The sequence below is a fragment of the Saprolegnia diclina genome (assembly GCF_000281045.1).
Source record: "Saprolegnia diclina VS20 unplaced genomic scaffold supercont1.36, whole genome shotgun sequence".
In the NCBI taxonomy this organism is placed as follows: Eukaryota; Oomycota; class Saprolegniomycetes; order Saprolegniales; family Saprolegniaceae; genus Saprolegnia; species Saprolegnia diclina.
The window spans coordinates 189,182-216,596 of NW_008246103.1; the positions used below are offsets into that span (position 1 = coordinate 189,182).

At 57.8% G+C, this 27,415-nt stretch overlaps 6 protein-coding genes across 6 annotated transcripts; 3 read left to right on the top strand and 3 right to left on the bottom strand.

Moving 5' to 3' along the window:
• Positions 1-151: 151 nt before the first annotated feature.
• On the bottom strand, positions 152-3,485 carry SDRG_10565 (RuvB-like protein 1 (pontin 52); the record flags this gene model as incomplete). Its single annotated transcript, XM_008616561.1, has 10 exons — positions 152-373; positions 424-550; positions 601-707; positions 753-1,038; positions 1,092-1,218; positions 1,263-1,752; positions 2,727-2,840; positions 2,885-3,043; positions 3,094-3,141; positions 3,192-3,485. 10 exons carry the CDS (start codon positions 3,483-3,485, stop codon positions 152-154), a joined length of 1,974 nt encoding a protein of 657 aa, XP_008614783.1.
• A 470-nt stretch (positions 3,486-3,955) lies between these two features.
• SDRG_10566 (hypothetical protein) lies at positions 3,956-5,145 on the bottom strand. The gene has a single exon (XM_008616562.1). It carries the CDS (start codon positions 5,122-5,124, stop codon positions 4,150-4,152), a length of 975 nt encoding a protein of 324 aa, XP_008614784.1. The 5' UTR covers positions 5,125-5,145; the 3' UTR covers positions 3,956-4,149.
• A 750-nt stretch (positions 5,146-5,895) lies between these two features.
• SDRG_10567 (hypothetical protein) lies at positions 5,896-18,284 on the top strand. Its single transcript, XM_008616563.1, has 4 exons — positions 5,896-12,018; positions 12,066-15,959; positions 16,014-16,667; positions 16,720-18,284. Exons 1-4 carry the CDS (start codon positions 5,930-5,932, stop codon positions 18,227-18,229), a joined length of 12,147 nt encoding a protein of 4,048 aa, XP_008614785.1. The 5' UTR covers positions 5,896-5,929; the 3' UTR covers positions 18,230-18,284.
• Positions 18,285-18,631: 347 nt separating this feature from the next.
• SDRG_10568 (hypothetical protein) lies at positions 18,632-19,659 on the bottom strand. Its single transcript, XM_008616564.1, has one exon. The coding sequence runs from the start codon at positions 19,624-19,626 to the stop codon at positions 18,676-18,678; it is 951 nt and encodes a 316-aa protein (XP_008614786.1). The 5' UTR covers positions 19,627-19,659; the 3' UTR covers positions 18,632-18,675.
• Positions 19,660-20,000: 341 nt separating this feature from the next.
• SDRG_10569 (hypothetical protein) lies at positions 20,001-23,554 on the top strand (the record flags this gene model as incomplete). The annotated part of the gene is made up of 8 exons (XM_008616565.1): positions 20,001-20,183; positions 20,232-20,770; positions 20,814-20,984; positions 21,028-22,126; positions 22,179-22,392; positions 22,444-23,027; positions 23,070-23,144; positions 23,207-23,554. The coding sequence occupies 8 exons, from the start codon at positions 20,001-20,003 to the stop codon at positions 23,552-23,554; spliced, it is 3,213 nt and encodes a 1,070-aa protein (XP_008614787.1).
• Positions 23,555-24,964: 1,410 nt separating this feature from the next.
• Positions 24,965-26,980, top strand: SDRG_10570 (hypothetical protein; the record flags this gene model as incomplete). Its single annotated transcript, XM_008616566.1, has 1 exon — positions 24,965-26,980. One exon carries the CDS (start codon positions 24,965-24,967, stop codon positions 26,978-26,980), a length of 2,016 nt encoding a protein of 671 aa, XP_008614788.1.
• Positions 26,981-27,415: the final 435 nt, after the last annotated feature.

Here is a 27,415-nt window from a genome sequence, read left to right on the forward strand (position 1 = left end):
TCCTGCGCGGTTGCGCCCGACGCACCATCTTGACCTGTTGGCGGGCGTTTGCCCGAGCGAGTGGTGCCCTTCCAAGGGTCAGATAAGAATCGATATTATGTACCCTTGTACAAGGAGCAATAAGAGTTCATGACGCCGTGTCAACGTTGAGTTAATACAAATAGCCCTCGCCTTCCGCGAGCGCCTTGGCCGACCGCTTGGCGTCGGCAAAGAGGTCGTGGATCTCGTCCACGTCGTCGGCCGTAATGTCGGTGCGGCCCTGTGTCTCGGCCATGATGCGCGACGGCGTCAGAAGCTGCACTACGTAGCGTAGCGACGTCTGCGCGCCAATCTCCCCAAGGCGACCGAGCGCATCGTCGGCCAGCGGGATGCTCTACGATATGTCAGATATGAGAAATATAATAGACTAGTATCCCGTTGTACCTCGGCTTCAGCGCGAATGCTCACGATTTGCACCATTTCTTCGACCGAGTACGGCATCGTGCGGATGATGAGCATGCGGTCGAGCAAGTCGAGCGGTACGCCGTGCGGCGACGAGATCTCCGTGCCGCTATAGTCAGCACCATGAGACGCCAAGAGAGCTACCATGACGCAGCGCACCGGACTGTGCAGACACCGCGGTTGGTAGCAAACACAACGATGGGCGCGAGCGTCGACTCGAGTGCGCGGTTGAGGTACGTGAAGCACTCAATGTCCAGCATGTGCACCTAAGATCAGCTAAGAACGATGCATCGCATGGAGCATCGGCGCACTTCGTCGACAAAGAGGACGCCCGGAATGAGCTCGGCCACGCCTTGGTCAATGTACCGGTTAACGACCTTGTTGATCTCGCTGCGAAGCTTCTCGGTGATCTCCGTCTTCTTGGGCTTCATGAGGTTGCCCATCATCGACATGATGTCCTGGCCGCCCTGCGGCTTGGCGTTTGCAATGTCGAGGTCGTGCAGCGTCACGTCCTGGATGATCTCCTTCTTCTTGTGCACGTCGCCTTTCGGCATCGGGACGTACTCGTCGGCTTCCAGATCGTACTCGGTCGCATACCTAGCCACACAAGATGGATGAGCGTCCGCGATAGATCGCAGATGCGAGCGTACGCGTCCGAACGACCAACGCGCTTGACCGAGCCGCTGTTGGCTTCAATGTAGATGACGTCCCCCGGCGACACCTTTTCCTTCTGCAGCGCTTCGTAGATGCTCGGGTCCAACCGAAGCTGCTTGGAGCCTACAAGATACAGGATGAGATGCTACGTAAGGAGAGGGCCGTACCCTTGGTCGTCTTGAGGCCAATGATGACGTGCGAGATGGTCTTGCCGTAGCCGCCGAGCGGGTTTTCGGTCTCTTCGGGCGTGATCTCGGTCACTTCGCCTTCGTAAACCTCCTTGTTTTCCTTGATGCGGAGGCCGATTGCGCGGCGAAAGTTCTCCATGAGGATCTCGGTCTTCTTGACCTCAGACGAGTAGACTTCGGACCCGACCATCGGGCAGAACGGAACCTTGGGCCCCAGCTCCTGTGAGATGCCAAGCGCAAGCGCCGTCTTGCCCGTGCCTGGCGCGCCCGCAAGGAGCAGCGCGCGGCCCGCCATCTTCTTGGACTTGATGAGCTCGACGACAATACCCGCGGCCTCGCGCGCCTTCTCTTGGCCAACGAGGCCCGAGCCAATGGGCAGCGCCGAGCCATCAACGTCGAGACCCAGGCCCTTGACGTGCGTGTGCGACGCCACGCGCTGCGTCTTGATCGTGCTCACGACTTCTTCGATCTACGGGGTCCATGAGGCGCCGCTCGTCGCATTCATCAGGCAGCGATGCATGGGCGCTTGGCTCATCGAGCGCGCGGGCGGCCATGCGCCAGGCTCTTCCTCCCAGCCAGCCCTGCATCGCGCTTGCCATCGTCGCGATCCGTGTACCTTCATGTCGGCAGATGTGGGGTGAAATGAAATTTGATCCTGGTGGAAGGTTGCTATTGATTGGATAGAAACAGGAAGATCCACTTGCTTTCGATTGGCTATAATCCTTCCATATGCGCCCTGCGATTGGCTGTTTTCGAAAAAAGATCTTTCCAGAATTGCGCCCCGAAATGTCCGCTTGACCAATGTGCTGCGACAACATTTGTGCACATTGATGTCTTTAGTTTGTCAACAAAGGTAGAAGATAGTACAAAGAGATAACTGTGGTCGATAGCACTGCGATGTGGTCGCGGCGTGACATGCCTCTATAGTGGGATCAACGTTGGACAAGGCTGGTCCACATTCAAATACATACACCGTCAACGCAAGTTGTTAATAAATGTGTCGATCTACAGTCTAGATCCGGCATACATGGAACACAACTGGACAAACACTCGACTCATACGTAAACGTGGTCGGAAGGCGACGACGGCGTGCCCCCCCGGGCCGAAGGTGATCTCGAGTCGCTTAAACTACCCGTCGTGCTTGCAGTAGGGTGCAGATACCATGGCATTCGTGGCGTTGTTTACCTTGGGGTTGTGTTGCAGGATGGTTCCCTACGTACGTGAATGTGAGCACGCTCCGTCAAGTCCGATGAGCATACAGCGGTGTGGTCGCGCAGTGCTTCTTGGCGGGGCGATCCTGTATCCAACATCGTCCATGAGACAAAACAAGAGAATTGGACAGTAGTCTACCGAATCTGCTTGGTGACGTGGCGCGCGGAGAAGGCTCGCACTGACCGACGGCTACACTGTCATTCTAGCAACGTTTAGCGAGTGGCCTCGCACCTCGTGAAGCAGCAACCGCGCTCGCAATGCCGCGTTTTCGGCTTCGAGCTCTTGCAGACGTGCAAGGACCAGGCGACTTTCGCTGCTCGTCGCAGATCCCGACGCCGCGTGGATCTAGCCGTTTCTGTCGCCACGTTGACGGACCAAGCAAGTCCTACCTCGTTGAGCTGGGTCTCTTGGCGCTTGACACGGACATGGAGCGACCCAAGGTTTGAGGCCATGGCGTCCATCTTGTGCCCCAGCGATGATAGCGAGCCTTGCACACTGTTCATGAAGCGCGCCAGATCCGGCACGGCAATGCCAACCCGTGGGACATCCTGCGCCATCGCTAAACCTCCCACCAAGACGGCAACGAATAACAACTCACATGGACGGTCGCTCTTGCTGGCTCGAAGGCAGTGGGTTGCGTCTTGGCCTAGCGATGCGAATGATGACCTTCCAAGATCCTACGCTTGGCATGCATACCCTGGGCGTGGGGCTGTATGCAGGTATTGCTGCTAGCGCGGCTACCTTGAGGGCGTCTTCGTCGCTGGCGTCGAAGCTCACGCGGGTGAGATCGGCGTCGCCATGGTCGGTGGCCACGTGCAGCGTGCTCTCGTCACTCTCATCGCCTGACGCCTGTGCGTCATAGCCCATGTGGATGCGAATGCGCTGGCGCAGCTCGGACGCGAGGCCCTTGGTGCCCAGCGAGTGCTTCCCGCAGTACGACCTTGCAGTATGGTACGGCAAGCGCTCAATGTCCTTTTCCGTGAGCTTCATGACGACTTGGATTGTCTGTCTCCCGGTAGCCAATCACCGACGAGCATCCGGCCAATCAGACGCGGCGATTCAGTGCGAGTCCCGGGGGGCAAGCCCCGTCCAACAATGCTTGCGTGAGGGGCATACATCGATCAACTGGCCCCGTCAGAGATCTCCACCAAGCGCACAAGCCCAAGAGTACCATTGCACGACATCTCTTATATACCCTTGCCTCGCGGAACGATTGCGTGAAGGTCGTCATGTTGTGCGAGGGGTCTGGCAACGTCCCGTATGCTCACTACTACGGCACAGTGGTAAGTCGAAACGGACCTGTTGCCCTGCTACCAGAGACGAGTTTTTCTAGATTTTCCGATCAAAGTTTCACTCGGCGACATGCATTGGGCGGCCATCGACGAGGCGATGTCACCATAGTTCTTCTAGTTTGCTAAATTTCTAGGAGATAGTAAATGTCGTGCGACTCAAGACTCGACGCCAATTGCTAACATTGGAGTTATGAATGAGGGTCAAGTTCTAAAGAGAGCTATTTGGAGAGCTATAAGAGCTTGAAGCTTCAAGAGCTCTAAGAAGAAATAAAGGGAGCGACGATTTTGTTGAGCGCAATATGACACCAATAAGAACACATAGTAAACTACAGCCACGTGAGTTTCATCTGTAGAGTCGACGATTAGGCCGCGCGGATCGAGTTGCCAGCGGCGGCGGTTGGCACCGAATGGTGCATGCAGTAGAGCCCCCGACGCACGACTTTTTCACAGCTGTCGTGGGCACAGCGCTTGCCACCGCCGTGGGCGACGCAAAAGCCTTCGCCTCGGTCTTTGCGCGAACAGCCTTCCTTCGTGCATTTTCGAACGCCGCCGTGCTTGTGGCAGAGCCCGTGGCGCTGGATCGTCTTCATGCAGTTGGCGTACTTGCACGTGCGAGGTGGCTTCTTGGCGTTGTCCTGCAGTTCGTCGCTCGTCGTTGCCTGGATCGACGGCGACGCGACCATGATCGGGGTCGGCGGAAGCGGGGCGGGGGGTAGACAGTGGTACGGCGTCGTCTCTGCGGGAGGCGCATAACTGTAGGGTCGCGAGATGGACGTGTAGTTGTGCTGGTACTGGATATTCGTTCCAGGCAAGTACGTTGGCATGTACGAAAGCGTGCCAAAGCTGGGTGGTACCAGCGCCTGTACTGGGCTCAGCTCGTATCCTTGCCCGTGCGTAGAGGAATCGCGAGACTGCTCGTGGCGGTGTTGTGGCGGCGTGCCATATGAAGTCCACGTCGTGTGCACGTCGCTGGTTGCCGGCGCGCGTGGGCTTTCGACAGGCTTGTATCCACTCGACGCATACATGGCACTGAGCGCCGTGCACGGCGAAGGCGACGAGTACGACACTGCCCGCGCCTCGGTCTCCTTGGTGCCGTACGTGTGGTGGTGCTGTGTGCGACTGGCGTCGTTGTTGGTGATGAAACCAATGTCGTATTGGGACGGAGGCTCGTACGGCGTGGGCACTTCTGTGACGTGCTGAGGAGGCGGCTCCGAGAGCTGGCACATGTGGGCGTACCGACGCGACGGGCGGTGGCGCGCAACGGGCGAGTGTAGAATCTCGTTGAGCATGCGCACCTCGCCTTGCGAGATCACGAGCGACGCTTCGTGGGACTCCATGACCGGGCTGTCGCAAGCGTGATCAATGGAAATAATGGCTTTGGCGCGGGTGTGCATCGCCAAACCGCGTCCTTTCGCCAGCCAATCAAATTGCTTGAAACAGACACTTTTTCGATGGTTTTTCGTCGCTTCGGCGCTGGAACTTGGAAGCCGTGTTTAACTGGTGTGTACGTAGAGTTGAGCATAGTGTAAAAGCATACTAATATTAAAAACACGCAACCCAATCCGAAACCGTGAAACGGGTACGCGCCATATTGGAGATTTTCGCAGCTCCACTGGCTGACGCAATGCTGCAAAGGGGCGCGCGGTACGGCGCTGGACCTTGGTCACCACCGACCCCTCATCCTTCGTCGACATAATGACATGAGATACCTCTTTCTTGTGGACTGACCGAGCCTCGGCAGGTGACCACATGATGAATGATAGAGCTGTGTGTGAAGAGGCCATTTGCCCACGACGTCGAAGCTGTCGAGTGTGGAATATGTAGTACTGCAGTCTGCAACCGCTTGAAAAGGAATTCTGTCGTTGGCAACCTCTTTGCGGTCTCCGCGCTCGAGGGCATCCGCCACACCGCAGCACACTGCAAAATTTGGTATCTCGTATTTTGTCATACGAGCACAACGCTAGAATCTCCAACTAGGTACTGTAAGTGCTACAGTGGGGCGGCATGTCGGACACTTGATTCAATGTACCTCGCGTTGCTCCATAGATCCTAGTCGACTATAGTCGAAAAAAGACTGACTAAACCGAAACTGCACACAATAACGGTCGCGGCCCTCTGAAGAGACACTTTCTTCGTCAAAAGATGGAGCCGCCGAGTCCGGCCCGCGACCGGCGCGGCGAGGCCAAGAAGGCCGACGGGCTCTTCACTCTGCAGCAGGACCCGGCGTACCAGCTCCACTTTGTCAACCATGACAAGCCCAAGCCTGAGCGGCCCACGAACGCGGCCCTCGCGTCGCCGTCGTCACTGCGGTACGCGACCCGGTCGTCGACGCCTACGAAAGCAACGAGCGTCAAGTCGCCAAAGAAGATCCTCGACATTCCGCTCTTGAAGAGCCCGCCCAAGGAGAAGCGCGCGAGCGTGCGCAAGCCCGTCTTGCCGGACGTTCCGACGTCGCCCAAGCCAGGATACGCGTCGTCGCCACTACGCTCGAAAGAACCATCGAGTGGGCTCCATTTTTTGCGCCAATCGCTCTCCGAACACGAACCATCTTCGCCTGACGTGGTCGACGACGAGCTCGTCGACGAGACGAGTGCGCCGCCGCCGCCGACGGTCGTGCCGCCCAGCGACGAGTCGGCCGACGAAGCGCTCATCCGCGCGGCCAACCTCCAGACGGGCGAGGACGCAATTGCCTTCTTTGCCCGCAACGGCTCCAACAGCCAGATCAAGTTTGTGCACCTCAACCGCGCCACGTCCGTCCTCTTCCGGCCGTACGATCTCATGGTGGTGCGACCCCTCGACGTGCAGCCCGAGCATTTCACCATGTCGGCAAGCGGTCTCGTGCACATTTTGCCGGGTTCGCCGAGCGAATTCATTGCGCTCGCCGAATGGATGCGGCAGTCGACGCTCTTCAACGTGCTCACGAGCTTTCGGTTTTACAAGTACTACTTGGTCAACAAGGCGTTTAGCGCGTGGCACGCCAAAGTCCGCTTCAAGCTCTTTTGCCGCCAGCGGAAAGCATTGGCGTCGACCTTGTACCTTGGAAAAGCCAGCTTTAGCCTCCCGCTCTTGCAAGTGAACCGCGTCATGATGGACCTCCAGAGTGTTCTTCTCCTTGATTTTCGCGCGCAAAAGACGTACGAAGCCGCGGCGTTCGTCGAGTACCAAGCGACAAAGCGAGCCGAAGCGTCCAAGCAGTTTGAAACGTGCGTCGAGAAGCTCCAAGTGATTGCGCAAAAGGTGTGTTCGGACGTCAACAACCTCGCGCGCCAAGCCCATCAAAACGACGACCTCAACGATCTTGCGACGTCCGTGCACGCGGACAAGACCAAGTCGATCGTAGCGGCCAAAACCGAGCAGCAGCAGCGCAAGAAGCTCTTGAAGCGCGCCGCTGAAGAAGCCGCGATGCTCTGCGACTTTATCCGGTTGATCGACTACATTACGACCGAGAACTTGGTCTTGTTGGCCGTGCAAAGCTGCCGCGAGTTCCTCGCCGAGCTCTCGAAATCGCCGCGCAAAACGGGCCTGTTTGAAACGACGATTCATTTTGGCGACGTCGACACGGTGTTTTCACCGACGTGCGAGCAGATCCAGGGCATTGTCGTGTCCATGACAGACGATATTGTGGCCGCCGTCAACTCGGTCTCGCGCATCATCTACCTTCGGCAGTTCAACCAGTACATTGCCAATGCGATCTCGGACGGTCCGCACGTGGGTCCGACGATCACATTGAGTTTGGACTTTCGGCTCATTCGCGGCGAACTCGTGGCCAAGATCCTCACCGACTACCTCGAGGCCGCCGAGTACGTCAAGATCTTTGACAGCGTCCGGCCGATTTACGAGTACGACAAGCAGTGGGATTTCGAGAACGACTACTCGCTCCGCGCCCACACGGTCACGTCACTCAAGACCGATATGCTCCAAATTGCGACGTGGGAGAAGGAGCTCGAGAAGATGCGGGCGGGGCAAACCATCGGCATTTTGCACGTCGAGAGCCGCAAGCTCAAGCAGAATTTGATTCCGATGACGGCGGCCAAGCTCGACGCGATGAAGGGTCTCGTCAAAGACCAAGCGCGGGCAAAATGCAAGGCGCAGCTCACCGAGTACAAGCAACGTATTCAGCTCGTGAGCCAGCGGCCGCAGCACCTCAAGGAGTTTGCGTCGCACGTCGAGCGCGTTCAAGGCCTCAAGGCGAAACAAAAAGCCCTTGTCAAGAACACCAACGTCGTCGACGAAATGTACCGTCTACTGGGCAACTACGGCGTGCGCATTAGCTCCGAAGACATGGTGCAGCTCGACGACCTCCGCTCGGTCCAAGAGAGCTACAAGGAAGAGACCGAGGCTGTTGAAGTCTTTATTCAAGGCAAGCTCGGCGAGATGACGACGCAGCTGGATGCCAACATTGCGCGTCTCGACGAGCAAGTTGTGCAACAGAGCGAGGTGCTCCAAACTGGTGTCTTTATCGACGTGGGGCATTTCGAAGACACGAATCTCGTGCTTGGCGAGCTCGACGTTGTCAAGCAGCGCCTTGCGCAGCTCGAAGAGATGAGCAAGCAGTACACCGAGTACCAAGGCCTCTTCAACATTGACCCGTACAACTACGCGAACCTCGCGACGACGCTCGACTATTACAACACGGTCGAAGTGTTGTGGACGTCGATTGAGAAATGGAACGACCAGCAGCGCAACGTGCTGACGAATCCATTCTCGGAAGTCAACGTCGACGAGCTTGCAAAGGACGTGGCGGTCTCGTTCAAGGACGCGTACTCGATGCACAAGAAGCTCAGCAACGATGTGACCGCACTGCTCAAGGACAAGACGGCCGAGTTCAAGCAAAAGATCCCGACGATCCTCGAGCTCGGGAGCCCGAGCATGAAGGACCGGCATTGGGAGAAGATCTTCAAGGCGCTCAACCAGCCGTGGTACCCAGGCATTTCGTTCACGCTCGACAACCTCATGCAGTACGACATTTTCGAGTTCAAGGACCTCGTGTCCGAAGTCGCGGCCACGTCGTCCGGTGAAGCCCAAATCGAGGCGTCGCTCAACAAGATCAAGACCGGGTGGGAAGCCACCGAGTTTGTGTGCTTGTCGCACCGCGACTCGAAGGAAATGTTTATTCTGGGCGGCCTCGAAGATATTTTGACGCTCTTGGAAGACAACCAAGTGACGCTCCAGACGATGATGGGCTCCCGGTACATCCTGGGCGTCAAGGACGAAGTCGAGCGCTGGAACAAGAAGCTCGCGCTTCTCTCCGAGACGATCGACGAGTGGGTGACGTGCCAGCGCAACTGGATGTATCTCGAAACCATCTTTTGCGCCGAAGACATTCAAAAGCAACTGCCGATCGAAGCCCAAAAATTCCAGCTCGTCGACAAGAACTGGAAGACGACCATGGGCCGAACGCACGACGACCCCGCGTGTCTCCGTGCGGTCGAGAACGGCAGCGAGATGCTCGACCAGTTCAAGGCCTCCAACCAGCTCCTCGAAGAGATTCAAAAATCGCTCGAAGACTACCTCGAGACGAAGCGCATGGCGTTTCCGCGCTTTTACTTTTTATCGAACGACGAGCTGCTCGAAATTCTCAGCCAAACCCGCGACCCGCGCGCTGTCCAGCCGCACCTCGGCAAGTGCTTTGATGCGATGAAGTCGGTGCATTTTGAAGACATTCCTGGGCAGTCGACGCCGAGCAACCGGATCACGGCCATGGTGTCGGGCGAAGGCGAGCGCGTCAACTTCCCGACCGTCGTTGTCGCGCAAGGACCGGTCGAGATGTGGCTCCTCGAGGTTGAGAAAGCCATGCGCCACAGTCTGTATACAGAAGCCTTCAACTCGTTCTCGTCGTACCCAGAAGATCATGCAATTGACCGCAAGGAGTGGCTCTTTGCCTACCCGTCCCAAGTCATCATCATGATCGACCAAGTGTTTTGGACGAAAAATGTGTCGCGGGCCATCGCGGCGGTCGAGAGCGGCGAAGACAGCGCGGCCGTCGACGCATTCCTCGAATTTAGCCTCGCGCAGATCGACGGCATGGTCATCCTCGTCCGAAGCGACTTGAGCAAACTCCAGCGCATCCTCATGGGGGCGCTCATCACGATCGACGTCCACGCACGCGACGTGGTCCGGTCGTTGATTGCCAACAAGATATCGTGCCTCACAGATTTCGAGTGGACGCGACAATTGCGCTACTACTGGGAGGCGGATGTCAACAATTGCGTGTGCCGTCAAACCAACACGCGCTTCCTCTATGCGTACGAGTACCTCGGGAATACGCCGCGGCTCGTGATTACGCCGCTCACGGACATTTGCTACATGACGCTCACGGGCGCGCTGCACCTGCGGCTCGGAGGCGCCCCCGCGGGCCCCGCCGGCACGGGCAAGACCGAGACGACCAAAGATCTCGCCAAGGCCCTCGCGGTGCAGTGCGTCGTCTTCAACTGCTCGGACGGTCTCGACTACAAGATCATGGGCCGGTTCTTCTCGGGGCTGGCGCAGGCCGGCGCGTGGGCGTGCTTTGACGAGTTCAACCGCATCGACATTGAAGTGCTCAGTGTCATTGCGCAGCAGATTCTGTGCATTCAACAAGCGATCATCTGCAACGCCGACCAATTCGACTTTGAAGGCAAACTCATTCGGCTCAACACGGGCTTTGGGGTCTTTATCACAATGAACCCGGGGTACGCGGGTCGAACCGAGCTGCCCGACAACCTCAAGGCGCTCTTCCGACCGGTCGCAATGATGGTGCCCGACTATCGTCTCATCGCTGAAATCGTGCTCTTCTCCGAGGGCTTTGCCAACGCACTTCCGCTCTCGCACAAGATGACGCAGCTCTACTCGCTCTCGTCCGAGCAGCTGAGCAAGCAAGATCACTACGATTTTGGCATGCGCGCGGTCAAGAGTGTCCTCGTCGCGGCCGGGCAGCTCAAGCGCAAGTGGCCGGAAACCCACGAGGACTTGCTCTTGATCCGCGCGATGCGCGACTCGAACGTCCCGAAATTCCTTGAGGCCGATTTGCCGCTCTTCCGCGGTATCATTTCCGACTTGTTTCCGGGTGTCGTCGTCCCGTTCGTCGACTATGGCGTGCTCCAAAACGCGATCGAAACGCAGCTCGAGGCCCTTAACCTCCAGCAAGTCGCTTCGTTTGTCATCAAAGCCATTCAAGTGCACGAAACGCAGCTCGTGCGCCACGGCATGATGCTCGTCGGCGAGGCCGGCAGCGGCAAGTCGACCAACGCCATGATCTTGGCCCGCGCCTTGTCCTCGCTGTATGCCGACGGTGTCGTCGACCGCGACGGCTTTTACAAGACAGTGACTCGACTGATTCTGAACCCCAAGAGTATCTCGGCCGGCCAGCTCTACGGCGAGTTCAATCTGCTCACGTCCGAGTGGACGGACGGGCTCGTCCCCAAGCTGGTGCGCCAAGCCGTCACGGAAGCCGCCGAGTCGGACGCGCGCAATTGGGTCATTTTTGACGGACCTGTCGACGCCGTCTGGATCGAGAACATGAACACGGTCCTCGACGACAACAAGACGTTGTGTCTGAGCAACTCGGAGCGCATCAAGTTGCCGTCGACGCTCCACATGATGTTTGAAGTGCAGGACCTCCGCGTCGCGTCGCCGGCGACCGTGAGCCGGTGCGGCATGGTGTACATGGAGCAAGTGCACGTGGGTCTCCTATCGCTCGCAAGGACGTGGAAGGTCAACGTGCTCGACACGTTTGCATCGGCCGAGGTCGCGTCGACGCTCCTCGAGCTCATCGAGACGCACGTGCCGGTCGCGATTGGCTTTGTGCGAGCAAAGTGCAAGGAAAAGATCCCGAGCAACAACGGCAACCTCATGACGTCCTTTCTCAACTTACTCGCGTCCTGTCTCCGCGCTGCGATTTCGGGCGCCGCGGCCGGCACCGACATTGGGTCGCTCGCGCGCATGTACTTTATCTTTAGCCTCACGTGGAGCGTCGGCGCCAACATTGACGACGCGTCCCGACCGCGCTTTCACGCATTCTGCCTCGACCAACTCCGCAGTTTGTTTGAGTTTGTCGGCCCGATTGACAATGTGTACAATGTGGCCATTGACGACGTGAACGCGAACTGGGTCTCGTGGGTGCACCGCACGCCGCACTTCAAGTATGACGCGTCGTTGTCATACTTTTCGATGCTCGTGCCGACGCAAGACACGACGCGGTTCCGGTACCTGCTGGAGCGTCTCATGTCCAACAACCACCACGTGCTTTACAGGTAGATCCATATAGCAGGGTTAGGGTATCTCATTCGTTGTCGTATAGTGGCGAGACGGGCGTCGGGAAGAGCGTCGTGATTCAGTCGTTTCTAGATGAAATGGCCAAGACCGACAACTTTGTCGCGGCAACCATGGGCTACAGTGCGCAAACCAAGCCCGCGAATCTCAACGAAATGCTCGAACTCAAACTCGAAAAGAAGCGCAAGAATCTTCTCGGGCCGCCCTCGGGCAAGAAGATGCTCATGTTCATCGACGACCTCAACATGCCGGCGCTCGAGGTCTACGGCGCGCAGCCCCCCAACGAGCTCCTTCGTCAAGTTATTGACCAGAACGGGTACTATGATACGGACAAGATGTTCTTCAAGAACGTGACCAACGTCGTCTTTGCGGCCGCGTGCGCGCCCCCCGGCGGCGGGCGCAGCGAGGTAACGCCCCGTTTGATACGGCACTTCCACATGGTCTGGATCCCGAATCTGTCGCCGGACGCCATGACTCAAATCTTCGTCTCGATCCTCAGCGGGTTTCTCGAGCTCGAAGTGCCGTCCCTCGCGCACATGGGCCGGCCGATCGTCTCGGCCAGTGTCCAGCTCTACCAGCGCGTCGAGGCCGAGTTGCTTCCGACGCCGTCCAAGTCGCACTACACGTTCAACCTCCGCGATCTCTCCAAAGTGTTTCAAGGGGTCCTCATGATCACGAAGGAGCATGCGTCGTCGATTGACGCGCTCGTTCAGCTCTGGCTGCACGAAGAAGCGCGGGTCTTCCGGGACCGTCTCATCGACGGTGCCGATCGCACGTGGTTCAACACGGCGTGCGCGGCGCTGCTGGAGACGCATTTGCAGTTGTACTGGGAACCTTCAACGTTTGAGCATCTCTTGTATGGCGATTTTGTGTCGCGCGACAACAAGAAGTACCAGAGCATTGACGACATGGGCCGCCTCAACACGCTCCTGCTCGAGTACCTTGAAGAGTACAACATTACGTTTCCAAGCCAAATGTACCTCGTCTTCTTCAACGACGCGATCCACCACGTGAGCCGCATCTGCCGCATTCTGCGCCAGCCGCGCGGGAACGCGCTGCTCGTCGGCGTCGGCGGGTCGGGGCGACAGAGTTTGACGCGCCTCGCGGCCTTTATGGCCGACTACAAGTGCTTCTCGATCGAGATCACGCGCGGGTACGGCCCCAACGAATTCCACGAAGACCTAAAGAAAATTCTCATGGTCGCTGGCGCCGAGGCCAAGCCCGTGGTATTTCTCTTCTCGGACACGCAAATCGTCGTCGAGTCGTTCTTGGAGGACATCAACAATGTGCTCAACACGGGCGACGTCCCGAATCTGTATGCGGCTGACGAAATGGAGAAGATCGTGGGCATGGTCCGGCCGCTCGCCGCGGCGCTCGGCAAGATGACGCGCGAAGACATTATTGCGCACTACATTATGCTCGTGCGCGAGAATTTGCACATGGTGCTCGCGTTTTCGCCGATCGGCGGCGGGTTCCGGAACCGGTGCCGCATGTTTCCATCGCTCGTCAATTGCTGCACGATCGATTGGTTCTCGGCGTGGCCCGAAGACGCGCTCAACTCGGTCGCGATTCGGTTCCTTGCGGCCGCCGCCGAAGAGCTCGGCATTGACAAGCACGTGCAGTCGCTCTGCGGCATGGCCGTCACGATCCATCGCAGCGTCGAAGTCGCGACCGCCAAGTACTTTAAGGAGCTCAAGCGCCAAACGTACACGACGCCGACCTCGTACCTCGAGCTCATTCGGCTCTACGTCGACATGCTCCGCACGCAGCGCGGGCTGGTCAAGGCCAAGGAAGCGCGGTACCGCGGTGGTCTCAAGAAGCTTGCCGAGACCGAGGACATTGTCGGAAATTTGAAAGTCGAGCTTACGGAGCTCCAACCCGTCCTTGTCAAGAGCCAAAAGGAGACGTCGGACCTCCTGATCCAAGTGAGCAAGGACCAGGAGGAAGCCGATAAGCAACAAGTGCTCATTGAAGCGGACGTGCGCGCGGCCAACTTGATTGCCGATGAAGTCAAGATCATCAAAGATGACTGTCAGAAGGATCTGGACGAAGCGATGCCAGCGTACTACGCTGCGATCGGCGCACTCAACTCGCTCAAGAAGGACGACATTACGGTGCTCAAGACGTTTACGAACCCCCCCAAGATGGTCGGCGTCACGCTCAATGCAGTCTGCCTTCTCTTTGGCGCCAAGCAAGAGTGGAATGAAGCGAAGAAGCTCTTGAACGACATGAAGTTCCTCGACAAGCTCAAGGAGTACGACAAGGACAACATTCCGACAAAGACGATTCGGCAATTGGCCAAATTCATGCAAGACGACGAGTTTACGCCCGAGAACCTCTCGTCCATCTCGTCGGCCGCCACGTCGCTCTGCATGTGGGTGCGCGCCATGTACACGTACGACACGGTCGCCAAGAACATTGGCCCCAAGAAGGAAAAGCTCAAGGCCGCGGAGGCGTCGCTCGCCGAAGAGCAGGCAAAGCTCGATGTCAAGCAAGCAGGTTTGAACGAAGTGCTGGCCAAAGTGGCTGCGCTCAAGCGCACACTCCAAGGCGCCCAAAAGAAAAAGTCGGATTTGGAGGCCCAGACGTCGCTGACGCAAGCCCAGCTCGTGCGCGCCGAGAAGCTCATCGATTCGCTGGGCGAAGAGAAAGGACGGTGGAGCGACTGCGCCGACTCGCTCAAGATCGACATGGTCAACCTCGTCGGCAACATGATCTTGTCGTCGGGCTGCATTGCGTATCTCGGGCCGTTCACGGCCGAGTTTCGCCACGAGCTCCAGACCATGTGGGTGAGCTGCTGCAAGGAGCTCAACTTGCCCGTCGATTCGAACTTCAGCCTCGAGCGCATCTTAAGCGACCCGGTCGTTGTGCGGGAGTGGAACATCATGGGGCTCCCGGCCGACGCTTTCTCGACCGAGAACGGGCTCTTTGCGACCATGGGTCGTCGCTGGCCGCTCATGATCGACCCGCAAGGCCAAGCCAACAAGTGGATCAAGAACATGTACAAGACGAGCAACCTCCAGATCATCAAGCTGTCGGAGAAGGATTTCTTGCGCACGCTCGAAAATGCCATTCGGTACGGCATGCCGGTCTTGCTCGAGAACGTCGAGGAGGAGCTCGACCCGAGCTTGGAGCCGGTCTTGCTCAAGCAAGTGTTCAAGCGGTCGGGCCAAAACCTGCTGCATTTGGGCGACGCCGACATTCCGTACTCGGACGCATTCCGGTTTTATATTACGACCAAGCTGGCCAACCCGCATTACATGCCCGAGGTGTGCATCAAAGTGACCGTCATCAACTTTACCGTCACGCTCACGGGGCTTGAAGACCAGCTGCTTGTCGACGTGGTCCGCAACGAGCGCCCTGACTTGGAGCAAAAGAAGGACGAGCTCACGGTCGCGATTGCGAGCGACAAGAAGGCGCTGAAGGAAATCGAGGACAAGATCTTGTACATGCTCGAAAACTCCAAGGGCAACATTTTGGACGACGAAGAGCTTATCGACACGCTGGCGCACTCGAAAGTGACGTCGAGTGCGATCAAAACGCGCATGTCGGAAGCCGAAGTGACCTCGAAAGAAATCAACACGACGCGCGAAGGCTACCGCTGCGTCGCGGTCCGCGGGTCGATCATCTACTTTGTGATTGCCAATCTTGCGCTCGTGGACCCCATGTACCAGTACTCGCTGCAATACTACCAAAAGCTCTTCGTGATGCGCCTCGAAGCAAGCCCCAAGTCGGACGTGCTCTCGGAGCGGCTCGAGATTCTCATGAACGACGTGACCATGTCCATGTACGTCAACGTCTGCCGCGGGCTCTTTGAGAAGGACAAGGTCATCTTTGCCTTTATGATTGTCGCATCGATCCTTCGCCAGCGCCACGCGATTTCGGCGGCCGAGTGGAACTTTTACCTCATTGGCGCCAAACGGTATGCGATATATATCATTTCTTGTAGACGGAAGACTGACAAATGAGTTGGCAGAACACACCCGCTGGACGCCAGCGCCAAGCCGTCGTGGGTCCCCGAGCGAGTGTGGATCGGCCTCGAGACGCTGCTGGAAGTCAACCCCGACGCGTTTGGCCCCGTGATTCCGTCGCTCAACGACTTTACAACGTCGTGGAAAGAGTCCATCTTGTACTCGGAGCTGCCGCACCAAGAGCCCATTCCTGGTAGTCTCAACGAGTCGCTCACGAATTTTCAAAAGCTCTTGCTTCTCCGCGTCTTTCGGGAAGAAATGCTCGTCTTTGGCACGCGCGAGTTTGTCGGGCGCGAAGCCGGCGCATTTTTCACCGAGTCGCCGCCGTTCGACTTGAAGGGCTGCTACACGGACTCGGCGCCGGACATTCCGCTCATCTTTGTGCTCAGTCCTGGCGCCGACATCACCGACTACCTCCTCGAACTCGCCAAAGCCGAAGGCAAAGACGGAGCGGGGCTCAAGATCATTTCGCTTGGCCAAGGCCAAGGGCCGATCGCCGAGGCCTTGATGAAGCAAGCGCGCGAAACGGGCGAGTGGGTCTGTCTCCAAAACTGCCACCTGGCCGTGAGCTGGCTCGGCAAGCTCGAGCAGATTCTCGAGAAAAGCAAGGAGCTCGAGATCCACAGCGAATTTCGACTTTGGCTCACGAGCATGCCCAGGTACCCACAACTTTTTTTCTACTTACGAAACAACAAATGTGGACACTATTAGCTCCAAATTCCCAGTCCCGATTCTGCAAAATGGTATCAAAATCACCAACGAACCGCCGAAAGGCATGCGCGCGAACCTCGGACGCACGTTTCTCGACATGAAGGAGACCGACTACGAGGGCTGCACAAAGCCGCGCGAGTACAAGAAGTTTATCTTTGCCCTCGCGTTCTACAACGCGCTGTGCTTGGAGCGACGCAAGTTTGGCGCTGTCGGCTGGAACATCCCGTACGAATGGATGAACTCGGACCTCAAGACGGGCATGCAGCAAGTCAAACTATACCTCGAGGAGCAAGACGAAGTCCCGTTCATTACGCTCAACGTCATGGTCGCCGACATTACGTACGGTGGCCGCATCACCGATCGCTGGGACAAGCGCACCAACTCGTCGCTCATGCGCAAGCTCTTTCACGACGAGCTTCTCGACGACGACTACAAGTTTGCCTCGTCGGCAACGTACTTTGCACCGGCCACCGGGTCGCTCGACGAGTGCCGCAAGTATGTGACGTCGCTTCCGAACGTCGACGCGCCCGACATATTTGGCCTCCACGCCAACGCCGACATTACGTTTCAGCAAAAGGAGACTAGCATGCTCCTCTCGACGATGCTGTGCATGCTCGGCGGCGGCGGTGGCGGCGGCGGCGAAGCCAGCGAGAGCGACGACTTGGTCATGGAACTCGTGCTCGCGATCCAAGGCCGCATTCCCGACGCGTTCGACGAAGCGTCGGCGCACCCCGAGACGTTCAAAGAAACGTCCGGAAGCCGCAATTCGCTCGGCGTCTTCCTCGGCCAGGAGCTCATTCGCTTCAACGGCCTCATGCACGTCATGAAGAGCACGCTCGAGAGTCTCAAGCGCGCGATCAAGGGCCTCGTCGTCATGTCCGGGCCGCTCGAACGCATGTACAGCGGCTTCCTCCTCCAGAAAATCCCAAAAGAGTGGGAGGACGCCGGGTACCCGTGCCTCAAGCCGCTCTCGTCGTGGACCGAAGATTTCTTCCGGCGCCTTGAGGTCCTCGGCGATTGGCTTGTACACGGCCCGCCCGTGAGCTACTGGCTGCCCGGGTTCTTCTTTCCGCAAGGGTTTATGACTGGCGTCAAGCAAGTGTTTTCGCGCGAGCACAAGATCGCGATCGACGCGCTCATCGTCACTTGCGAGGTGCTTGGCTACGGCCCCGAAGGCGCAAAGGCTCCACCACCCTTTGGCGTCTACATCTTTGGACTCTTTATGGAAGGCGCGCGCTTTGACCGCAATACGATGCAGATCGGCGAGTCCAAGCCCGGCGAGCTCTTTGATAAGATGCCCATCATCTGGCTCAAGCCCACGCGGAGCATCGAGTACAAGCCCAAAGATGTGTACGAGTGTCCGCTGTACAAGACGTCGACGCGCGCCGGGACGCTCTCGACGACGGGGCACTCGACCAACTTTGTCGTCGCCCTCGACATTCCGAGCAAGAAGAGCCAGGACCATTGGATTCGGCGCGGCTGCGCGATGCTGTGCATGCTCGACACCTAGTCCTTGTAGATATATATAGTGCGATGCATGCTAGGAAATATACACTGTCGCAGCAGTTTTGGTGTCGCTCGAGACCGCGCAGTCGTGCGGTATCAGCGCAAGAAGGTGTCGTCGTACCAAACTGCAAACGTCGATACAAACATATTGACCGCGCTCGTCGACAGCATCCAGACTCGAGCCTCTTGCACCTCGAGCAGAGCTCCGGCAGCGAGATCGGGTATGTATCCTGCTCGTACATGACCAACACCGACTGCATCTGGTACGGTGAGCGAGCCTCCACCAGACCCTCTGGTTCCGCCTGCCATTTTGAACCAACCAAGCATCTCGATGTGCCGCTGCACCCTGAGTACTCTGCCTCTCGCAAAGGACCTTCAACACCACATGAAGAGCTTGCGTCTGCTAGCCGCAAGCAATAACTAGATACTAAACAAAGATATGCCAACCAATTACGTGGGGAGCGACGGTTTTCGCTGCAGGACCATCATGTGAATCTTGTGGTGGGCGACGTCTCGCTCGGGTACCGAGAGCTCGTAATACTCGCGCTTGGCCTTGGTTTCCCAGGCGAGGATCCAGTTGTGGATGATGTCCTGGCAACGCTCTCGCTCGCGCGGCCCGAGCTCATAGTACTTGGTGTTCTCGACCTTCTCAAAGAGCTGGACTAGTTTCTGGTGCGGGTGCGCGCTCGGCTTGGTCTTGTGAAGCTTCCGGTTGTGCTGCTTGAAGAGTTCTTGGAGCTCCCGCTCGTCCTGCTCAAGCTGCCGCTGCGATGACGTTGCCATCGACGAGGCTCGGCGCGGCTCCTTGGCCTTGTCTACTGCGTCTGGCTGTCGAATGCGCTGTGGCCGCTTGGCGCTCGACGCGTCGCTGACGGAGCGCGTCAGCGAATTCGTGCGCGGACTCGACGGCGGCGACGTGCTGGGCTTGCGCCGCTTGACCTGCGACGAGCTATCGCCGACAGTGTACGCTGGCGCAGCCACCGACGCCATGGCGCTGGCAGGTGCCCATGAGCACTCGACCTCGTCGTGCTCGGGAATGCTCGAGTGCTTGACTGGTCGGCGCGCCATTTGGCTCGAATGGCGTTTGGAGCTGCGGCCGTCGAGGCTGGACGATGACGACGATGCGCTGCTTCGCGCGTGCTTGACCTTGTCGTTGTGCTCCTTGAGCATCTGCTTGAGGACGTCTTCGTCCGAGAGCTTGCCGGGCTTGACCTTGGCCGGCGGCGGGTTGGCGGGGCTTGGCCGGCGCTTCGTCTCGGGCGACCGGTAGCCCGGATGCTGCACCTGGAACCACTCCCAGTTGCGCATCTGCTCCTCGCTGTCCATCTCGTCGTCCGCGACCGAGAGGTCCATCCACTCTTGCCGCGCATCGATGACCAGCGCCGGGACCTTGGCCGCCATGCTTTTATCAAATGCTAGAGGTTGTTGCACCAACATATCCATTTTTGCAGTGTCGGCTAAGAAAACCGGACAACGGTTGCGTGTGTAAAACAGGCGTTACATCGCGTTTAGGTGTGAAATTGTGTGTGTGAAATATGTCCTCGACACCGAACCCACTAGGCAGGGGACAGCTATAATAGCAAAGCTCATCAACAGAAGCGATCGACACGAGTCATGCGACAGGTCGTACACGAAGCTCTCGATGACCGCCGAATGGACTATAAAAAGGATCAACTTGATGCAGGAACGAAAATACACACGGTTTCGCGCGCCTTCTTGCTCGCAAAACGACTGCACGAGTGCACTCTGGCGCTGCGATGGAGAGTCCTGCAGCAATGAGCCTCGACGCGCTGCTTCAGGCGGCGCTGGCGCCGGGCACAGAGCGCGAAGCACTGTGGAAAGTTGTGCTCGACCGGCTCATCGAGGTCGACGGGTCGCAGCTGCCGACAGTGGTGACGCATGTGCGCCGCGCGCTTCAAGACGCGACCTGCGCGCCCATTCATTGTCTCGTCTACCAAGTAGCTGTCCCATCACCATGTGGATCGACCGATATATACACTTGTTAGGTCGTCAAAAAACTCGGGTGCCGCGGCGAAGTCGAGCGCAAGCTGCTCATCAAGGAGGACATTCCAAAGCGCATGCTCGTGGCCATGGACGCTGCGATGGACGATGCCAACGCCATGGCCCTTGGCCTTCAAGCCCTCTACCCGCTCGCGTTTGACGCGCCCCACCGCACGTACCTCCTCCACTGCGGCAGCTTGCCCGTCGCGCTCCGGGCGATGCAGTTGCACAAAAGCCACTTTGCGACGACGACCCACGGCAGCAAGTTTCTCCAGCTCATGGCCTTTGACGACGACTGCAAAACAGTGATCGTCGACGCATTTGGGCTGCCGATTGTGCTGGACGCGCTCTTGGCCTTTGCGTCGGACAAGGACCTCGCCGTGAGCGCGTCCGACTTGGTGTATTTTCTGGTCGCCGACCTCGAGCCCGGCAGTGCGCCGATCCGCGGGCTCGAAGCGCGCATTATCGCCGCCTCGACGTGCATCATGAACCAGCACCGCAGCGATGACCGCGTGCAGTCGCACGGTGTCGCCATCTTGAACAGGTAGGAATGCCAGCGGCAAAAAGGCCTTATTTAGGGGTGCTAGCTTGACCGAGCACGCTGATGCCCGACCGCTCTTGTGTACGTGCGAGGTGCTGCTTGCGATCGAAGATGCGCTTGGTGCGACATACGATGCAACTGCCGACGCACTCGTCTTGCTCTACGAGCTGTGCCAAGACGCTATGTGCCGTGCAAAGATCGGACGATGTTTACGCCGGTATGCCGTGGCCGGTTGCCTCGTCTCAACTGAAACGTCCTAGACGCGGAGATGGACGGCCGTCGTTGCTCGAGAAGCTCGAGACGATCCAAGTCGAGAACGACGACCTTGACAGTCGCGAACGCATTCAGTATCTTCAGGAGGCGCTGTTGGAGGCAAGGGCGAGTGATGTCGTGACGCTCGACGAGCTCGCAACCGCCACTCTTGAGACAGTGCCGCCACCGACGGCCCGCGTTGCACCGCTACCCAAGGCGAGTTTGGTGCTCGAAACAGCGACAAATGAGATCTCGGACGCGCTCCTGTCACCGTCCACAAAGTCGGTGGTCGATGCTGACGTACGAGCCCCGACGCTGGCGGCGATCGCAGAAGGCGAAGACGACGTGCAGGGATGCGCACCCAAAGACGAACTCAACAGCAACTGCTTTCCAGCGTCCTATTTCTCTGCGACCGCGCCGGACAAGTTGACGGATTTCACATCGAAAGAAGTTGCGGACGAGCCGCCCGTCAAGATTCTCTACAGCCGTACGCCTGTCACGAATATTGTCCCCAGCGTCAAAGTCACAAGCGTCGCCGCGGCAGAGCCACCCAAGCCGATAGCATTCCAACCTACAACACGAGACGACGACACATCGTGGGCGCAAACATCGACATCGGTCCTTGCGATCGAGCAGCTCGAAGCACAGTACCAGGAAGCAGCTGCCGAAGCCATTGAGCGAGAGCGCGCCAAGACGCGAAAACTGCTCTTCAACTACAAACTCCTTCAGCGTCGACTGGCCGAACAACACAAGCTCCTTTGCGTCCATAACGAGCGGTCGGTCGCCGACTCGGAGATCCACGAAGCACTCTTGACGCGCGTGACGCACCTCGAGACGGCGCTCGGCGAAGCCCAGCGGACGTGCGAAGCCGAGCGCAGTGCCCGCTTGTCGCACGAAACCGAGGCGATGAAGGCCCACGGCGCGCTCGCCGCCGCGCTCACGTCGCTCGAGGAGCAAAAGACACGAGTCTTCAAGGAGAAAATGGTGGGGGAAAAGCAGTTTGTCGATGTCCAGCACGCCGCCCAAGCGTTATCGGCCGAGAAAGACGTGCTTCTTGAGAGCCTCAAGACGTCGCACGAGTGTCAGCGGCTTCTCGAGACGCAACTCGTAGGGCCTTGCAGTCATTTTGTCATCTACTAGATTGCTGTATTTGCATTAGGAAGCTGTCACCGCTGAAATGGCGCAATGCAAGCGTGAATCGCTCGAAAATTTACTCATGCGCGAAGACGATGTCGAGATTCCAATGCCAAGTACCTACTACGTGCAGGCATCGCCCATGCCCAAGCGGTCGACCAAGTACGCGCTGCACGGTCTTGCGAGCCCCACGATTGAAGTCTCGAACGAGCCGGAACTCAAAGACAAGAAGGCGATTGGTACGGTCTTTGGCGCATGGTTGAGCGCAAATTTCCGAATTATTGGCGTAGAAACCTTTCTCTTTCGCACGTACAAATGCCTTGAAGCGTGCTCGGAAGGCCACGGCGTGCACTTTTCGATCCTTCGACGGTACTTTGTCGACACGGGGCTCGTGACGCCACCCCTCCTGCTCGGCGACGTGGACATGACCCTCAACAAGATCCTCGCAGTCGCCCAAGACAACAAGCTCAAAGTCAAGCAGCGGAAAGACTACGAGTTTGGCGCGTGTCCCGTGCGACCCAACTTTGGGAAGCTCCGGCACCGATACTTTAGCCGGAGCCTGTTCTGCGAAGCCGTCACGCTCGTGGGGGCGAAACGATACCCAGATGTTGAAACCCCGGAAATGCTTCGGCTCGTCATTTTGCACCACCTCAACCCGTTTTCCAAGAGCATTGAAGCCAAAGGCGACGTGCAGCTGCTCGTGAGCTGCTACGACGCATTTGGGTTCCTCAAGGTGCTTTTGGACGCACTGCACGCGCAGTTGAAGACAGAGAAGACACCCGACTCGCGACCTGAAAGCCTCAGCCACGACCAAATCGTGGGAGCCATGCTCGAGATGGTTCCGATTCTCCAACGCGAGCAAAAGCCACTCCGGGTGCGTCTGTATTTTCTCAACAATTTTTCATGCGGACGATAGATCATGTGCGAGTTTTACACGTCAACCCACGACGTCTGCAAAGACGACGCCCTCGATATGGGGTTGGAGAGCCTTGTACGTTGTGTGTTTGTGTTTGGCGTGAAATTTGACGTTGAGTTTGAGAAAAATTGATGTAGGTGAGCTTTGCCGTGGACTTTGAAATTATTCCGGCATTTCTGGATCGATTGGCGGTCAAACGGCTCTACAAGGAGGTCCTCACGTACGTCAAGACGTTCCTCGCGCGCTACAGCGGGTTTCCTTGCCCGATTGACAAGAAGAAATACGTTGCGTTCTACATCCTCCTCATGCGCCTTGCCGTCGACATCTTCAAGGACAAGCGCGACTACGAGATGCCCGAGACCCAAATCACAGGCCTGCTGCAGTGGCTCGACAACTCGCGCGGCCGCGGCCGTATCATCCGCAAAGGCAGTGTGCACGCCGGCATCAAGTTTTCTCACAAACTCTACACGGTCAAAGGCTCGTAATGCATGCAATACGCTTTGGTGGATGCGATTACCAAGTTGGCGCGGGTCATGCTGTCTCTTGATAGCTTTCGCTTGAATGACAACGATAAATGCTACACGTAACGTTAGGGAGCTACGTAGCTACTGTACGTTAGGGTAATAATACCAACACGTCGCTGGCGCCGACCTTATCCGGACACTGTTATCTGGATGAAATGCGCTCGGTGCAACTGCCCAGGAGCTTGTTGACGAAGTTTGAAGTTTTTTACGGAGTCGCATGTTTCGTTATATATACATAGCTGGTGACGCAGGGAGCCCAAAAACCAACGAATCGTGCTCGTAGCGCGCCTACAGCCTGTGCTATACGCATTTCTGCAAATATGCTCGATGATGCAATGATACATTGATACTAAATGCAGTATCAGTTTCTTCAACTTGAACGGCGCATTGCACAGGCTGTAGGCACGCTACGAGCACGATTCTTTGGTTTTTGGGCTCCCTGCATCACCAGCTACGTATATATAACGAAACATGCGACTCCGTAAAAACTTCAAACTTCGTCAACAAGCTCCTGAGCAGCGGCACAGTGCACATTTCATCCGGATAAAGATTTCCGGATAAAATATCCGCAGCCTGTACCGCTTTTGGCCATGCGGTACTGCGACCGTCAAACCTACAGCTGACTCTGGGGCGCCCAGGCCTGGTCTGATTCGGCACCTTGTTGGCTGCGTGGGCATCTTATTGAACTTGCGCCGTCCGCATGGGGGGATCCGTTGGCAGACGGGTTTGCGGACGCAAGGACTCGCTACCACTACTAAGTACAGGCTGGCGCCTACGCTGTGGCATATACTTGATGTGGGGTCGCAATACAGAATTCATCGACTTACACTGTAAGCGGCGTCAATCGACAACGCAATCGATGGCGCCAACACCAGCGTCCTCAGCTCAGATTCGATTTTCGAAGCCGAGCTATATTTAGATCCATACAAATGCCAAGTGGTTTCGGCGGCTCGTACGCTAATTTACACTTTTGGTTCCCTTTTACAGTATATAGTGCTACAAACTCACTTCGGGGAGTGAAGCTTTCTTTGTCGGCGAGGGCTTGCAGCATTCCAAATGCAAGAATCGCATCCCTAGGAAAAGCATGGTCTTGAAGCAAGCTATGCTTCTATACTTCAATCATGGCCATACAACCCAGGGCAACGCCATACTTGTACACTATTTGCGTCGAGAGAGCACCCAAAATACCACCGAACTTCGAAGCCCGAATTTCGTAGTGCAGAGGCTGCTGCGTATTTTAATCTTTTGTTTTAATCAATAGCAGTGTTTGTAAGCAAATGTCTGAATTATTTTGCACTGCGCAAGATACGCTGGATGTCGTTCCAACTTCGATCTTAATTCGACTTTGCCCATCGCCGAGTCAGTAGCAGCATGGCCGACGACGACTCTGCCCGCGCCGCCAGCCTCAAGCGCCTCATTCAGCGCCGGCACTGGCAGCGCTGGCGCATCTACGAGATCGGGACGCAGTCGGCGAGCGAGGAGCACCTCGAAGAGCTCCTCGCGGCGCCATCGCCCAAGCTCGAGGCCATCCGTCACTGGCTGCAGACCAAGCTCATTACGATTCCGGAGCGGCGCCATTTCCTCTTCCGCGGGCTCGTGTGGCAAGTGCTTCTGCACGTGCACGACCGCCAAAGCTCCAGCGCGGACGAGCTCGGTCGCATCTCGGACCGCCTCGCGTCGTTGCCGCGAGACCCGCTCTTGCGCAAGGAAGTGTCGGACGCGGTTGCGCTCATGGCAGGTACGAAGGGCGAGGCCGCGCAGCCCGGCATGGAGACCGTGCTCATGTGGCTGCTCACGGCCAAGGCGGTGCCGTACACGAGCGGCATGGCGCAGGCGCTCGCGCCCTTCTTCCTCCTCGAGCTGCCGCTGCACACGATCTACGATTGCTTTTACCGCTACTGTGCACTCCACCTGCCGCACTTGGTCTCCGGGACGCTCTCGCTCTTGCCGGACGACCTACACGAGAAGAACCCGATCGAGCTCGAGCAGCGCGAACACATGCTCGACAACCTCCTCTTGTACCACGACCCAGCGCTCGCAGCGTTTATCTTTCAATGGGTGCCCGACTGGACGCGCCGCAGCGTCCCTCTCGACTACTTTTACGCGAATGTCTACCGCACTGTGCCACCGGCCTCGTTTGTGTACCTCCTCGACGCCTACCTCATCAGCGGCGACATGGAGTTTGGCCTCTTTGTCATCCTATCGATCGTCATGCTGGCCCGCGATAGCATAATGGCGCAGTCGAATGCCGAGAGCATCCGCGCGATCCTCAAGCCGCGCTTTGCACTCGACGACGTTGGCACGGCCAAGGCCACGGTCGTGCTGGCGACGCTGTTGAAGCGGCGGACGCCGTCGTCGTACACGACGTTCTGGCACGCGCGTCCGCACCCAACCTTCACGGTGGCGTCGGCGACCGCGCCGCCCGTCGACATGAGCGTCTGGGAGAAGCAAGAGAGCAAGACGCTTACTGGTCGCTTTTACTGGGTGCATAAGAAAACCAAGCGCGCGCAGTGGGAACACCCGAGCGCGCGCCATGACCCGCCGCCGCCGCTCCTGTGTCTCTCGATCTCGACCAACGAGGTTGCCTCCGCCGCGTGCATTCCCGGCGCAAAAACCGACCTCTCGCTGAGGTACTTTATCGTCGACTGCCGCGGTCGCCGGTCGTCCGAGGACATGAAGAGTGGCGGCATTCCATCTGGGTACACGCTCGACCCGGCCGTGTTTGACTCGCCCGAGATGATGGAGACGGCGCTCGCGACCTTGCTGCCGCTCCGATCCAATGTGCATCTCGTGCTTGTCGGGCACGGCGTCACGTTGCCCATGACGCTTGTCACGGACGACGAGACGGCGTCGCTCGTCCGCGAAGGCATCCGCGAAGACGTGGCGATCGTCAACCGCGCCGCGCTCTGGTTTCAAAAGCACGGCTTTCGCTTTGTGAGCTGCCTCGACGGCGGGTACGCGGCCTGGCATGCCTTTTTGCGCGATACGCCGCAGTGTACGATGGAGGAGCTCGTGGGCCACGTCAGCAGCGAGTGCCGGTACTGCAAAATCGACGCACGGGCCGCTGCGATCCCGGAGAAGAAGCCAGCGCGCCGCCGATCGTCAATCAAGATGCCGACATTGCCAGCGTCCATGTCGCGGCTCTCGTTGACGTCGTCGTCCTCCGGCGGTAGCTCGCGCCTCTCGTTCAGCTCCAAGGACGTCAAGGGCAAACTCGGCTCTTTTGGCGCCAAATTTTTGCGCAAACGCTCCCACTCGGCGTCGCGCCTCTCGTCCGACTCGCTCGACTTGGACGACTTCCTCGCCGACGACACGGCCACCGTGCATGACAGCGCAAGCGACGACGACGAGGAGATTGAAATTGCGCTCCCAACACTCTCAGCGTGAATCCCACGCCCCCAGAATTAGTTCTTCGTGCATAGTAAGTTAACGCGGCCACCAGAAAACACAGTGCATTCCGTAAGTTGCGTCACAAAAGCGGATCAGGTCTGATCCTCACGGACGGCAATCTAAAAACACTTTACTTTAGCACGTTATCACGCCAAGTTTCACACCACCGTGTCTCGCTGGTGGAGCTGCCCCATGGAGTCGTCGCAGGCATGAGTCGCAGCCGTACGCCCACTACCTGGTACGGACGGCGTTGCCAGCAGCGAGCTCGCGCCTTGCTGTTGAGGATGCACTGTCGTTCGTGGCACGAATTCCGACCTCGAATCCCAAAAATCGCGAATCGCCACATGTCCCGTAGAAGAAGCACGATGCGAAGCGAACGTCATACTGGGTGGCGTCACCGCGTGGAGCCTTGGACGTTTGCGGACGATCGTT

Bases quoted from the DNA above. Each gene is read 5' to 3' on its own strand.
- SDRG_10567 (XM_008616563.1), top strand. From the start codon at position 5,930: ATGGAGCCGCCGAGTCCGGCCCGCGACCGGCGCGGCGAGGCCAAGAAG. The intron at 15,960-16,013 runs GTATGCGATATA...ATGAGTTGGCAG, and splicing joins TACCTCATTGGCGCCAAACG to AACACACCCGCTGGACGCCA. The intron at 16,668-16,719 runs GTACCCACAACT...GGACACTATTAG, and splicing joins TGGCTCACGAGCATGCCCAG to CTCCAAATTCCCAGTCCCGA.
- SDRG_10566 (XM_008616562.1), bottom strand. From the start codon at position 5,124: ATGGAGTCCCACGAAGCGTCGCTCGTGATCTCGCAAGGCGAGGTGCGC.
- SDRG_10568 (XM_008616564.1), bottom strand. From the start codon at position 19,626: ATGGCGGCCAAGGTCCCGGCGCTGGTCATCGATGCGCGGCAAGAGTGG.